Source organism: Echiichthys vipera (genome assembly GCF_963691815.1).
Source record: "Echiichthys vipera genome assembly, chromosome: 20".
In the NCBI taxonomy this organism is placed as follows: domain Eukaryota; kingdom Metazoa; phylum Chordata; class Actinopteri; order Perciformes; family Trachinidae; genus Echiichthys; species Echiichthys vipera.
Window position 1 is genome coordinate 1428578 of NC_139845.1, and position 15000 is coordinate 1443577.

At 44.4% G+C, this 15000-nt stretch overlaps 2 protein-coding genes across 2 annotated transcripts in view; both read right to left on the reverse strand.

The window, feature by feature from the left end:
* mdm1 (Mdm1 nuclear protein) overlaps window positions 1-7507 on the reverse strand; it is a gene marked incomplete at its 3' end in the record, with an annotated part of 13092 nt that extends 5585 nt beyond the window's left edge. The window contains exons 1-9 of the mRNA XM_083935050.1: window positions 7366-7507; window positions 5104-5203; window positions 4829-4999; window positions 4020-4175; window positions 3822-3919; window positions 3592-3732; window positions 2553-2720; window positions 2304-2422; window positions 2129-2177 (exon numbers count right to left, since the gene is read on the reverse strand). Coding sequence (XP_083791176.1) covers window positions 2129-2177; window positions 2304-2422; window positions 2553-2720; window positions 3592-3732; window positions 3822-3919; window positions 4020-4175; window positions 4829-4999; window positions 5104-5203; window positions 7366-7383 — 1020 coding nt within the window. The 5' untranslated portion in view covers window positions 7384-7507. The remainder of the gene's footprint in view (window positions 1-2128; window positions 2178-2303; window positions 2423-2552; window positions 2721-3591; window positions 3733-3821; window positions 3920-4019; window positions 4176-4828; window positions 5000-5103; window positions 5204-7365) is intronic.
* Window positions 7508-12627: 5120 nt separating this feature from the next.
* Window positions 12628-15000, reverse strand: part of LOC310962555 (ras-related protein Rap-1b-like) — a 7007-nt gene continuing 4634 nt past the window's right edge. Inside the window, exons 4-8 of the mRNA XM_083935059.1 lie at window positions 14785-14841; window positions 14402-14542; window positions 13809-13952; window positions 13553-13645; window positions 12628-13238 (exon numbers count right to left, since the gene is read on the reverse strand). Of these exons, the coding sequence (XP_083791185.1) occupies window positions 13559-13645; window positions 13809-13952; window positions 14402-14542; window positions 14785-14841 (429 nt within the window). The 3' untranslated portion in view covers window positions 12628-13238; window positions 13553-13558. The remainder of the gene's footprint in view (window positions 13239-13552; window positions 13646-13808; window positions 13953-14401; window positions 14543-14784; window positions 14842-15000) is intronic.

The window sequence follows — 15000 nt, forward strand, 5'->3', positions numbered from 1 at the left end:
CAGTGTGAGTGCAACCACTCCGCGCATAACTGCGGAAAGAGGGCCGTCCACGACCCGTTTGGGAGAAGTGGGCTTTAGTAAAGCACGTTTGCACGTGTACGAGCACGAGCGTGCGCACGTGTACGAGCACGAGGCCTACGGCGGTTCTGAGGTCATTTCCTGTGCGCCTGTTGGGACGTAGAAAAAAGAAGGAGGGACCATGCGCGGACATTTCAAACAATGGCGGTGAAAGGTTCACGTTGGTGTGATGCGGAGGTGGAGTGTTTACTGCAGATTTGGTCGATGAAAAGATTCAAAAACAGTCGACAAGACGCACAAAAACTCCGAGGTCTACGGAAAGATCTGGAAACAAAGCCACGCATCGCCATGACGTCATCAATGCGTGTGACGTGTTACGGCGTGATGACGTATAGGCAGCAAGAAGCATTCTCCGAGGCCCAGGTAGTGTGAGTACAAACGGGCCTGGAGGGGGGGACAAGGACCCTAAAGCACGGGGCACGGGACGGAGGAACAGTGGGAGGGCGCCCTTAGAGTATTTCTACAGCGGTTTAAATTCATGCAACTGAAGTGACGCTCTGCTCTCTTCAAAACCAACCGACAAAAGCAGTGATTTTCAGAGCCAGGCCGGTAAAACTGAACACGTCGGCCTTTCACAGACACATCAGTTTCTGCGTTTATGTGGTTCGGTATAAAAAATGTGTTTTTACAGAACATATACTGCAGAAAATGATGCTTCATAACGAATAATGTTAAACATAGTGTTAGAAAGCTGCCTTCTGAGCACCTTTGCACAGTCTCAGTCTTGGTGTATGTTCACCATATCAGTCGCCGTGTTGGTAGTTAGTTAGTTAAAATCCTTAATGATTCGGCCTCACAGAACCAAGGGGCTGCTGATCTTCTGCTGTCTCCATCAGTGAGTTTCTGTTATTGTGTGACTGGATTTAGGAAGAAACTCCTCAATGCCGGCTTTCAGCAAAAGGTCTCGGACGAGCCCCCACGTCGTTACGGCCTGGCTCTGAGCTGCCTGCCCACGGAGCTAACGTTAGCGCTCCGCAGCTCAGTTGTAGTTGTTCTGGTCGTGAAGCCGGCGTCAGTCAGACCCAATCTCACACGAGGAGTTGGACGAGCAGACGCATCAGAACGTTAAAAGTGCAGTTAGCATCTGTTGTTTGTTAGCTTGTTAGCTTGTAACTGTCTCTGTACTGACGGTCCGCTCTGAGCCGGAGCTTTCACCTTTCTTTGACGCTGTTGTGTCAAAGTCGTCCAACAGTGAGTGTTTCAGATGTGTGTGTGTGTGTGTGTGTGTGTGTGTGTGTGTGTGTGTGTGTGTGTGTGTGTGTGTGTGTGTGTTATGGTAATGAAGGAGCAGGTCACCCAGTTCAGAGTTGCCCACCTGAACATGGAAACATGAAACATCAGAAAGAGGATGGTTGATCTGACTGATCGGTCCCATTGATGTGGCAGTCGGGGGATTTGCACAATGCCCGCCTGCTACCTCAACCGCGTATGTGTATGTGTGTGCGTCTGTGTGCGTGTGTGTGTGTGTGTTGCTGGTGGTGGAAAACACAGAGCGTCTGAGTGTCAGCAGAGAAACCACATGAGCTTCATTTCAGGGAAACTACTCACTGTTTGTCACACACACACACACACACACACAGACAAACACACACACACACACACACACACGCACACACACACACACAGGTAGGTTCCCACCAGTTGTGTGGAAAGTGTCGTTTGAGGGGCAACTGCATGAAAATCTGCAGTTTCACCTGAAAACATTAAAAGACTTCAGGCAAACAAAGTTCATTCCCTGAACCTCTGCAGGAAAAACACTTTTCTTTGAAGTCCACCCCCCCCCCCCCACACACACACACACACACACACACACACACACACATAAGTCATCAATACAAAGCAAAAAAAATAAAATAAGGATGTCAACCATGTATTTAGAGATGTTGAATGGGGTGTTAGCGTGTTAGCTAACGCCGTTGAAGGTGCATTTTTGTCTGTTTACTGGTGCTGAGTTAGCAGTTTCTCCCATTTCCAGCCTTTACGCTAAGCTAAACTTGAGCTTAACCTTTGCCCCGCCCCTCAGTAGCGTGCACGCTTAACCAACCCTGACCTGAAGGGCGGCGTCGCCGTCCGTGGCCCCGCCTCCCTCCTCCTTGATCCTGCAGAGGGGAGAACGAAAGCTGGACTCATATTCTGTCCACATCCTGTCAGACAGACAGACGTTCATAAGAATAATGCATCCACAACACACTACAACACACACACACACACACACAGATACACACCTGTGTCCTCTCCGCACCTGAGGAGGAGGACGGGGTGTGGAGTCATCTGTCTGAGGGGTGTTGTCATCACGGTGGGGGCGGGGCTTCTTCTCAGACTCCTCCCTCCTCTTCTTGTTGGTCTGCAGGTGAAAACAGGACTTTTATTGTGAAAGGTTAAAAGAAAGCAGGGACAGAGGAAGCTCTCTAAGAACAAACATGGACGCCCCACACTGAGAGCGTGAGTTATACCGTGGCGTTCGTATTAAAGACCTGCGTGTGCGTGTGGAACAGCGGAGCCCTCTGATGGTGCTCCAGGTGTTTCCGGAGGCGGGGCTCGGGGGGCGGGACCAGACCCAGGAAGCTGCGTCGATACTCTGTTTCCATGGGAACAGGGTGTTTCTTAAAGGGGGGCACAGACCTGCTGCTGGACCGGAACACCTGCAGGGAGGTCAGAGGTCAACCACGCACTGACTTGAGTCTTTCAACAAGTGCACATTAAAATAAAAATACACAAAAGGACCAAAGATGAGCACAAAGAGACAAATAACGACAACTGAGAGACGTAAAATGAATAAAAATAGATGTAAAATGACCAGAGGGAAACAAAATGACCACATAGTCTTTGTATTGAACTGAACTTTACCATTGAACTAAAGTCTGGCTCCACCTGCTGGACGCACGGATCAACTACAGCTCTTTAAACGGCTGCTGTCGCTGAATGCTGACTAAGCCATTTTCTCCCCCAATACAAACACAGGTTCTAGATCCATTCAAATCAATTCAATCCAATTGTATTTATAAGATGAGATGAGATGTATTTTTAGTGCCAGATCATAACATCTTCTGTGTGGAGTTTGCATGTTCTCCCCGTGTCTGCGTGGGTTTTCTCCGGGTTCTCCGGTTTCCTCCCACAGTCCAAAGACGTGCAGGTGTTGGGTTCATTGATGACTCTAAATCACCCGTAGGTGTGAATGGTTGTCTGTCTCTGTTCGTCTCTATGTGTCCTGTGATAGACTGGCGTCCTGTCCAGGGTGGACCCCGCCTCACGCCCGATGTCAGCTGGGATCGACTCCAGCCCCCCCGGACCCCGACGGGGACAAGAGGCTGAAGATGAATGAATGAATGACGGTAACGGTGGAAACAGGAATTAGTTAGATTTCCCCAACTGGATGATTTATGTTGTTCAATCGGAGCCGAGCGTCGGCTTCAGTGAACACGATCAAACACATGTTGCCGACTGCGACTTTAGCACACACACACACACACACACACACACACACACACACACACACACACACTTTGGTCGTACCTGTTCTGCGTTCAGTAACGGTGAAGCAGCAGTCGCAGGCTTCTTCCAGCCGAACTGTCGGTGGTACTCTGACCTTTGACCTCCTGACCTTTGACCTCCTGCTCTTAGCCCCGCCCTCCACCGCAGAGCGTGCTGCTCCACCTGCGACACACGTGGAGGTTTGATCGGACAGAGAGACGCAGCTGTGGTGGAGCCACTGACTCTGGATGTATGGCTACATTTGAGCTCACCTCATTGGCCGAGGGCTGCTGTCCGTCAGCTGCTGCTGCTGCCGTCACGGGTCGGCTCGGCTGTGATTGGCTGTCGTGTTTGGAGGGGCGGGGCTTCGCTGAGGAGAGAAAAACACGGAACAGCTCAGGATCGAGAGTCTAAAGATGGAGGCGGTCGTACAGAGAAAGAGCGATGATGTAAGCAGACCAGATGTTTACCAGGTTTTAAAGCAGGTCCTGGTCCTGATGGAGGTCCGGGTTCTGCAGCAGGTCCGGGTTCTGCAGCAGGTCCTGGGCCTGATGGAGGTCCAGGAGGTGTCGGAGGGTTCGGCTCCAGGGACGCCTCCCTCCGTTGGGCTGAGCGACTCCTCGAGGCTGCGAATGATGATGGACGACATTTAAAGAACCACTCATTAACATGCTAACGTTAGCACTGTAACATGCTAACGTTAGCATTGTAACAGACTAAACTGCATCTTTTGTTGTTGTTTTGTTTTTGACATGAGTTCATGAATGTTAGCAGAGGAACTTTGGTTAAAACAACCACGGATTAAACACTGATGAGCCGACAGACACACAAAGAGACGCTTAATGACTCTAAGTTTACACAAAACCACCAAAGACGACCACAAAGAGACAAAAAAACAACAACAAAGACACGCAAAATTACTTAAGAGATGCAAAATGACTAAAAAAAGATGCAAAACCACCACAAAAAGATGCAAAATGATTAAAAAAAGATGCAAAACCACCACAAAAAGATGCAAAATGACTAAAAAAAGATGCAAAACCACCACAAAAAGATGCAAAATGACTAAAAAAAGATGCAAAACCAGCACAAAAAGATGCTAAATGACTAAAAAAAGATGCAAAACCACCACAAAAAGATGCAAAATGACTAAAAATAGATGCAAAGACGAACAAAACAACTAAAATTGGACCTAAAATGCCGACATTGAGGAATGAGCGTGTAGAAAAGGGTCCATGAGAACACGGTGCAGCTGTTCTTTGTCATGAAGACTTCGTACCTGCAGGAGGCGCCGTTCTCTCTGCAGGAGGCGCCGTTCTCTCTGCAGGAGGCGCCGTTCTCTCTGCCGTCGGCTGTGGTTCTGCAGGGAACAGCAGAGAGCTGCAGGACCGAGACGGACCACCAGGACCGGGCCTCCTGCGGCGCTGGAGACCCGGTTCTCTGCTGATGCCTGAGGAAAGAGCGGCTGTGGTTTCAGACTTTTAGAAGAACGATGATTGAAATGTTGCAGGAGCCTGAAGTTCGTCCAATCAGAGCCCGTTTCAGGGTCCTCACCCATCTGGTCTGAGCGCAGGCCGGCCAGCGGGGCGCGGCGCTGAGGAGACGCACTTCTGGAGCGGGAGACCCTGAAGCTCTTCTGGTACTCGCTCCGACCCTGGAACAAACACACACACCACAGTCAAGGTTCTGCTTCTCACACAGCTATTTTCTTTTTGTGGTGGTTTTGCATCTATTTTTAGTCATTTTGCATCTTTTTCTAGTCATTTTGCATCTATTTTTAGTCATTTTGCATCTTTTTGTGGTGGTTTTGCATCTATTTTTAGTCATTTTGCATCTTTTTGTGGTGGTTTTGCATCTATTTTTAGTCATTTTGCATCTTTTTGTGGTGGTTTTGCATCTATTTTTAGACATTTTGCATCTTTTTGTGGTGGTTTTGCATCTATTTTTAGTCATTTTGCATCTTTTTGTGGTGGTTTTGCATCTATTTTTAGACATTTTGCATCTTTTTGTGGTGGTTTTGCATCTATTTTTAGACATTTTGCATCTTTTTGTGGAGGTTTTGCATCTATTTTTAGTCATTTTGCATCTTTTTGTGGTGGTTTTGCATCTATTTTTAGTCATTTTGCATCTTTTTGTGGTGGTTTTGCATCTATTTTTAGTCATTTTGCATCTTTTTCTAGTCATTTTGCATCTATTTTTAGTCATTTTGCATCTTTTTGTGCTGGTTTTGCATCTATTTTTAGTCATTTTGCATCTTTTTGTGGTGGTTTTGCATCTATTTTTAGTCATTTTGCATCTTTTTGTGGTGGTTTTGCATCTATTTTTAGACATTTTGCATCTTTTTGTGGTGGTTTTGCATCTATTTTTAGTCATTTTGCATCTTTTTGTGGTGGTTTTGCATCTATTTTTAGACATTTTGCATCTTTTTGTGGTGGTTTTGCATCTATTTTTAGACATTTTGCATCTTTTTGTGGAGGTTTTGCATCTATTTTTAGTCATTTTGCATCTTTTTGTGCTGGTTGTGCATCTGTTTTTAGTCATTTTGCATCTTTTTGTGGTGGTTTTGCATCTATTTTAAGTCATTTTGCATCTTTTTGTGCTGGTTTTGCATCTATTTTTAGTCATTTTGCATCTTTTTGTGATGGTTTTGCATCTATTTTTAGTCATTTTGCATCTTTTTGTGCTGGTTTTGCATCTATTTTTAGTCATTTTGCATCTTTTTGTGATGGTTTTGCATCTATTTTTAGTCATTTTGCATCTTTTTGTGTTGGTTTTGCATCTATTTTTAGTCATTTTGCATCTTTTTGTGTAGTTTTGCATCTATTTTTAATCATTTTGCATCTTTTTGTGGTGGTTTTGCATCTATTTTTAGTCATTTTGCATCTTTTTGTGCTGGTTTTGCATCTATTTTTAGTCATTTTGCATCTTTTTGTGCTGGTTTTGCATCTAGTTTTAGTCATTTTGCATCTTTTTGTGGTGGTTTTGCATCTATTTTTAGTCATTTTGCATCTTTTGTGCTGGTTTTGCATCTATTTTTAGTCATTTTGCATCTTTTTGTGGTGGTTTTGCATCTATTTTTAGTCATTTTGCATCTTTTTGTGGTGGTTTTGCATCTATTTTTAGTCATTTTGCATCTTTTTGTGCTGGTTTTGCATCTAGTTTTAGTCATTTTGCATCTTTTTGTGGTGGTTTTGCATCTATTTTTAGTCATTTTGCATCTTTTGTGCTGGTTTTGCATCTATTTTTAGTCATTTTGCATCTTTTTGTGCTGGTTTTGCATCTATTTTTAGTCATTTTGCATCTTTTTGTGGTGGTTTTGCATCTATTTTTAGTCATTTTGCATCTTTTTGTGGTGGTTTTGCATCTATTTTTAGACATTTTGCATCTTTTTGTGGTGGTTTTGCATCTATTTTTAGTCATTTTGCATCTTTTTGAGGAGGTTTTGTGTGTATATTAATATTTCTAGTGCAGTAAAATATCATAAATATTATTATATAAATATAAATATTAATCTAAAACATGTGAACACTTGTAGCAGTGAGTGTTGGTGGAGTCAGTGAATCTCAGTCTGAACCTGATTAGCTGGATTAGCTCATCAGATTACATCACATTTATGCTGACTCTGCAGTCTCGTGCACAAACCTGTCCGGTACACCGGGACCGGGACCCGGAACGGGACCGGGACCAGGGCCGGGGCCGGTTCACTGAAGTCAAACCCGTCATGTTTTTACCACAGATATCAGAGTTAGAGAGCTCAGTTCATCAGCATCAGTGTGTGTTTGGCTAACAGTGCTAATGCTAACACCTGTTGCTCACCTTGAAGCGCACGGGCATGACGCGACAGAACCCCGCGTGCAGTCACTCCGTTGTCATGGCGTTGGTTGTGACGTCGTTAACTAGCTGGTTAACGTCGTTTCACCGGTTAACTGACGCAGAGCAGCGGCTAACCTGCTAACCATGCTAACCTGCTAACCTGCTTCAGTCACACGGAGGAACAAGCTGCCAGCGTTGCCATGGCAGCTCAGCGGCATGCGTACTGCGCAGGCGCGTTGAGAACTGACGTCAGCTGTGTTGACGTTCCCGCGCTCTGCTTAAAAATAATAAAATAAAATAAAATATAATAAAATAATATAAAATATAATATAATAAAATGTAATAAAATATAAAATAATATAAAATAAAATATAATAAATATAATATAGTTAAATAAAATATAATGGTAAAACATAATATAATGAAATAATATAATAAAATACTATAATACATGATATAATATAATTAAATAAAATATTCAATAATATATTCTATAATATGAAATTAAATCACATAAATTCAAATAATAATATAATATAATAAAGTATAAAATAATGTAATATAAAATACTATAATCTAAATTAATATATAATATAATAGGAAATAAATTAAATATGATATTAAACAAATATTTCAATAAACAAACAGTTAAAAAAAGATTTCTATTAATAAAAAAGAAAAACTTAAATCTATCTCATCCAGAATTCAGGTTCAAATCTTTATTAAATGTGTTAAAATAATAATAAAAATAATACAAACTAAATGAAGCGAATGAGGCATAAAAAGCAAAATCAATCAAATCCTCTGAATCCTAAATGATGAAAACATGACGATGAATAATAAAGTTCACGTTCAGAAGAGAGAGGAGGAAGTTCAAAACCTTTCCCCTCTGATTTATTATGATTATTTATAATTATTAATCATAAACAAAGTAAAAGTTCAGTGTTTAAATCGTGCTGATGTTCGACTCGTGGGTTAAAACAACAAAGAGAAGTAAAAACAGAAACAATGACGCCACTTTCACAGGTTGCTGTTACAAAATTGCACCACTTTTATTCATTTAAGGCTTTTTAGTTTTTACTTTACATTTGGCTTCACCCCCCCCCCGCCCGCCCCTCCCCCCCCCCGCTGCTGCTGCGGTGGGTTTCTGTTCTGGGGGAAACCAGTTCACACCGACCGGGTTTTTCTTCCAGGTTCAGACTCTGCGGCGGTTTCGGCAGAATCTGCGGGAACGTGAACCGGACGCTTTCACTTTGGCCGAACTGGTTCCTTTTACATTTCACTGGTCGTCGTCTTCGCACCGCGCAGAGGAAAAAAGAAGTGGTTTGTTTCAGAAACGGAAAATCTTTGTCTTCTCGATGGAATCGTGTCAGTTTGCGTTTGGCTGCGGCCGCGCTCGTCACTCCGGTGCGACTTCTTTAAACCGAAACTTAGATGAGAGTCTGTACGGAGATGGGTCCGGACTGGAGTTAGCTTAGCTTAGCACAAAGACTAGAAGCAGAGGGAAACTGCTAGCCTAGCTCTTTGAAAAAGATGGGATAAAATATGCTTAAAAGTGTAATTCCAGCGCACTTGCAAACCTCAAATAAGCCGTGGAGACAAATCTGGGAGAGTCGCTAACACGCTAACAGTGATTAGCTCGGGGCAGTACGGTGAAGGAATTCAAAACGGCTTTTTTAACCATTAAAAGGAGACGCATACGGACACAGACGCAGCCTTCTGTGCGTCCTCTGCGCACATTTCCTCCGTATGAATCCTGAAAGCTCACGGATGCGTACAGATACGTTGCAGTACCACCTGATATCGTGGGGAAGGTGTCGAACACCGGACACAAATAAGTGGCATGAACATCAGGAGCGAGCGAGTCATTGAAGCCCCGGAATTACACTCTAATTCATCACGGACGTTGAGATGTCCGTGAGCTTAAGCGCTCGGCGGATTGTCTGACAGCGTCTCAAACCTTTACGCAGCAGTCCGTTGATCGGGGCCACTTTTACGCAGCGATCGTGAGAGTTTGAAAGAAAGGACGAAGCCCCTTTCACACATTCACGGCCACCCTGAAACTTGGCACTAACCGTGAGAACACAAACGTCTGCGTCAGTTGGATCGGACATAAAACGGACTTTGCGCTGCCCGTATAACGTCCGATTGAGCCCATGTGTCAATGGAGCCGCGCCGTAGTGCGGAGGATTCACAGCAAGCGAGGGGAAGAAGAAGAAGAAGAGGGACAATTTACAAGAAGACGCCGACGAGATTCAAGAACTTCTGTCTGACGCCGAAACAATCGCACAAATTCAAGGAACGCCAAGAGACTCGGCAGTTTAGGACCAAATTACGAACCGTCTACGTGATCGTCTAAGCCAAACAGACAACTTCCTGTCGTGTGCGGAAGAGAAACGTCGGACCAACCTCGTCCGGAGTTCGTGCAAGAAAACGTTTTTAACTTCTTTCTCACAAGTTCAACGCCACGAACGTCTTTAAGGAAAGACGTGCGGCGTTCTGAAAAACATCGGACGAAACGTCGTTTATTCGAAGCGTACCAAGACCTTAGATCTGAAACGACTACGACAAAACTTTACGATCGGTATTTTCTGCCGTTAAAGTCGCACTGAAAGGACGAACGCCACCACAGCCATTAGTTATAGTGGACGCCAGAAAAGTCGGTCTGCAGCCGCGGCGGCGTCCAGGTGTTGATCGAATGTTTTTCTCTACGCGTTCTCGCATTCGCATTGTACGTTGTCAGATTCCCCGCAACCACCGCCAACGGACGTTCCGCGTAGAAGCCTCTGCTCGGCGTGCAAACTGTCGCAGCACCTCCTGGAGGTCCGAGTGAGAACTGACAGAAACACCAACATGCTACATGACTGAACGTACTGCAGGAGAACCAGAACCAGAACCGGACCGCGGTCCTCCCGGGGAGGTCCAACACCGAGCACAGCAGCACTCACAGAGGTCACTGGTCCAACGCACTGGAATCTGCGAGATCTCACATTTCAAACAAAGACAGAAATTCAAAGGCTTTTTTTCCCCGTGGTTGCTGCTTCACAGACCACGCCCCCAAAAAAACAACCACAGAAAGGGGGCGGGGCTTCAGCTTCAAGCCCAACCTCCTCCGGTCCGGTCTCAACCTCAGCCGTGCTACCGTTCAAAAGAAACACTGAGATTTTAGTTCCACTCTTTAACATCACTGACACCAAACTCCGGTGCTAACACTTAGCATGTTAGCTTGGAGCTAACTTGTTTTGGGTCAGGTTTGGTCCTCCATCCGGCCGTAACGTAACGTCCTTTCACAATATGATTTCCCGGTCCGAGCCTCGTTCCCCTTGTCCCCAGATCTGCGTTTTAAACAACAACGCAACTTCATTTCATCTCTTTAATCGATGAAAAAGACGTCATACTGACCAAATAGGTGATTTAATTTTTTCACGTGTGGACGTTGTTTGTTTCGTTTCAACGGAGCGTTTGGGCCCGGATATCTTATTTTGAAAGGGTGTTAGGTCAGACTGAACAGCCGGATAACTCCATAGTTTAATATTTGCCCATCGGTAAGAAGACGTTGGACTGATAGTTCGGTGCTTCCCTCTCAGACGTGTTAATAACATTAATAATCTGGTAATAATGTGGTTAATAATACAGAAACAACACCTGGGGCTGCTCCGCTCAGTCCATAGATCTAAACCCCCCCCCCAAAGGTAATCACAGAAACTGGCGACACACACACACACACACACACACACACACACACACACACACACACACACACACACACACACACACACACACACACACACACACACACACACACACACACACACACACACACACACACACACACACACACACACACACACACACACACACACACACACGACCAGTGTGAGTCTGCTGTCTAAAGGCAACATGTCCGCCCTGAGCAGCAGATCTAGCGTCAGCTCACCGTGCTGCTACGCTAACATGTTAGCACGCAGCTACGATCACTTGTTTATTAATCCCTTAAAAACAAACCAGAGACATATTCACTGGCGGTTAGCGATGCTTGATATTTACCCCAGAGTTTAGCATTGTTAGCTTATACTAATATTCAAGCTAGCTCGCCACTGAGCTAACAAGCGTACTCACAGCAAACACCACCTATTTGTTTCTTTGTGAATACAATCTCATACTCCACAAGCAGTGTGTTAGCATTGATAGCATTCCCTCCCAACACAATTAATGCACATCATAGCTGCTAGGCTAACGGGGTAGCCCAAAGCTAGAAGCACACATTTAAATCTTACAAAAATGCCAACAAAGCTTAAACTCCACTATGCATTAGCATAGATTGCATTCTGTGCTAGGTAGCCAAAAGCCGTACATATATTCTTTAAGAACATGCCAAAAAAAGCTAGCACCACATAAAGAGTGTGTTAGCATAGCTAGCATCCACTTGTTCCAATCCCAATGCATTTCATTTGCTAACAGGGCTAGGGTCAAGCCACTGGCAAACAGCTATTATCAGCAAGCAGTTAGTTAGCATTGTTAGCATTCCCTCAGAACACACACATTCAATAGCTACTAGGACCATAAGCTAGCTGGAATATATTAATAATGCTAACACCACGCACATAGTGGTTGCTCTCAATGTTTTTAGAATGTATTTTACTAGCTCCTAGGCTAACATGCTAGCCCAAATCTGTAACAACACATTTCTTTAAGAAGCGCTAACACTTCAGAAACAGTGTGTTACTCAGCATTCACTCAGAACATATTTCTATAGCTGCTAGGTCTAGGAGCTAGCCAGGACATATTAATAATGCTAACACCCGAAGCACAGCACAATGGTTGTTAAGAATGTAATTTACTAGCTGCTGGGCTAAAGAGGTAGCCCATAAGTACACATCAAATGCCAACAAAGTTAATACTCCACAACCAGTGTGTTAGCACAGTTAGCATTCCCTCCTAACGATGTCAGTGCATTTAATTTGCTACTGGGACCCAAAGCTACCATCCATTTCTTTAGGGATACGCTAATAATGCTAATATCTTCACATTATTTATAAAGCATGCTACTAGCTGCTAGGCTAAGGAGGTAGCCCAATGCTATGTTCACATTAACTTCTTTAAAAAAAACATGCGGATAAAACTCTCACCCAACCAACAGCAAATTCGGATAGTTAGCATTTTCTTATGTAGCTGTCGGCTAATTTAAGCTAGCGCAAAGCTACGAGCGCGGTGAGCTGACGACATGACCTGCTGCACCCCCCCCCGACCCCTCCCCCCCCAAAAAAATTCAAAACAAAAACACTAAATGACTTTTATATCTTTTCACACAGAATCATAATAATAATAATAATAATATTAATAATAATCATCACTGTATGGATCCACAGGTTCAACCAGAGCTAACACACACACACGCACACACACACACAGAGAGTCAGCCATGTTAGCCGGGGGACGTCACCGTGGTAACCGTGACAACAACATGGCCGACAGCGAAGAAGTGGTCAAACTGCGTGCGCGCGGCTCGGTGCTGCTGGAAAAAGAAGAAGAAAAAAGGAAAAGAAACATTTTCAAAGTAAAAGCAAGAGGCCACTCCCCAGCGCAAACAATGGCGAAGCAGAGAGCATGATGGGAACCGTAGTTTCTGACTGACTCATCATCATCATCATCATCATCATCATCGTCGTCGTCGCCTGCCAGTCTTTTGATGGTCGGTTTTAATGTTTCCAAGGCAACAGTCTCTCTTTGACTGTGTGGTGAGGGGACGCGTGGTCGTCACGGGAACAGAGGTGGCGGATGTTGATGATGATGTGGTCGTGTTAAAGGGGCGTGGCCAGCTGGAAGATGTCCTGTGATTGGTTGGTTGGTTGGTTGTCGGTCAGGTGAGCAGGTAACTGTGAGACAGAAGAATAAGGTTTTTTGTGTGAGTTAATATAAAAAATAAATATAAACATTAATAATTACGACCAAAATAATCAAGATGTATATTTTATTCAGAACATGTAAAAAAAATAAATTAAATAAATGTCGCATAAACTCAATGAATCATTTTTAATATCACTAATTAAATTTTACAATAGAAGATTATTTTTGCACCTTTAGTGGCAGTGGTGTAGAAGTGGTGGTCCTCACAAAGAACCCAAAGAACGAGGTCCTCATCACGACGTAAAGACGTGTACGTGTGTGTGTGTGTGTGTGATAAACTCACCTGTCATTAGAGAAGTTGACAGTTGGACTTTTTGCGAGTTTTCCCTTGAACTGGACTCTTCCTGTTAATCTGCCGCACAAGGTCATAGAAGATCTACACACACACACACACACACACGCACGCACACACACACAGGCGCACACACACACACACGTCAGCATTAAAGGCTAAATCTCCACCTATCTTGGTCCACCTAAAGTGTGTGTGTGTGTGTGTGTGTGTGTGTGTGTGTGTGTGTGTGCGTGTGGGCAGTCACCTCGTTGACGTTGATCTTGCTCTTGGCTGACGTCTCCAGGAAGGCGCAGGAGTTCCACTGGCGTGCGAGGCCGATGCCCGAGTCTTTGGCGACCACGCGCTCCACCTCCAGGTCGCACTTGTTTCCAACCAGGATCATGGGAACCTGACGCACACACAGACACACACACAAAGAGACAGACAAACACACACACACACACACACACATAATTAACTCAGCTAATATTTAGAGAACCGCAGTAGGATTTTTTGGAGGGCCGGTTTTCTTGCGTTTATATTTGTAGTCGTCATTTTTCAAAGGACTATGTTCACAAGTTCAACGCCACGGACGTCTTTAAGGAAAGATGCGTCCAGCTCCAGCAGGGGACCCCAAACTTCCCTTTCCCGGGCCAAACTCACGCTCCATCGTCCCCTCACTCGTGAACAAGATCCCAAGGTACTTGAACTCCTTCACTTGGGGTCAGGACTCATTCCCGACCTTGAAAACGTACTTTCAAGACTCGTGAAGACTTGTTAGCTTCATCATTTCAGAGAGATGCGTCTCTGACCGTGTGTGTCTGCGTGTGCGTGTGTGTGTGTGTGTGTGTGACGTACGTCCTCGGTGTCCTTCACTCGGAGGATCTGCTCCCGGAGGTCCTGGAGGTCATTGAAGGTGGACTGAGCCGTGATGGAGTAGACGAGAGCGAAGCCCTGGCCGTTCTTCATGTACAGGTCTCTCATCGCCGTGAACTGCTCCTGAAGACGCACGAGAAGAAGAAGAAGAATCATTATTATTGTGATTCTGGTGATTTTTAAAGTGAAATAAGTCAGAATATTATTATGTTTGTTTTTGCTTTAATCGTACGAGGCCACGAGCGGAAAGGGACACAAAATAATCCTGATTTTACGACTTTTTAACGGCTGGAAAACAAGTTTTTCTGGGATGAATCTTTACGACTTTAATCACATTTAAACACGTTAATAAAGCGACTTCTTACTGTTCCTGCTGTGTCCAGGATCTCCAACATGCACTGTTGTCCATCGACCTCCACTTGCTGGAAAAACACACACACACACACACACACGTTAAAATATCATTAAAACATGAATCCACCTCCACTTCTCTAGAAACATTTCACAAAAACCTTCATTTTATCCTTTAAATCCACTTTAATTTAAATAAAAACACATTTTTAATGTTGTTCTGCAGCAGA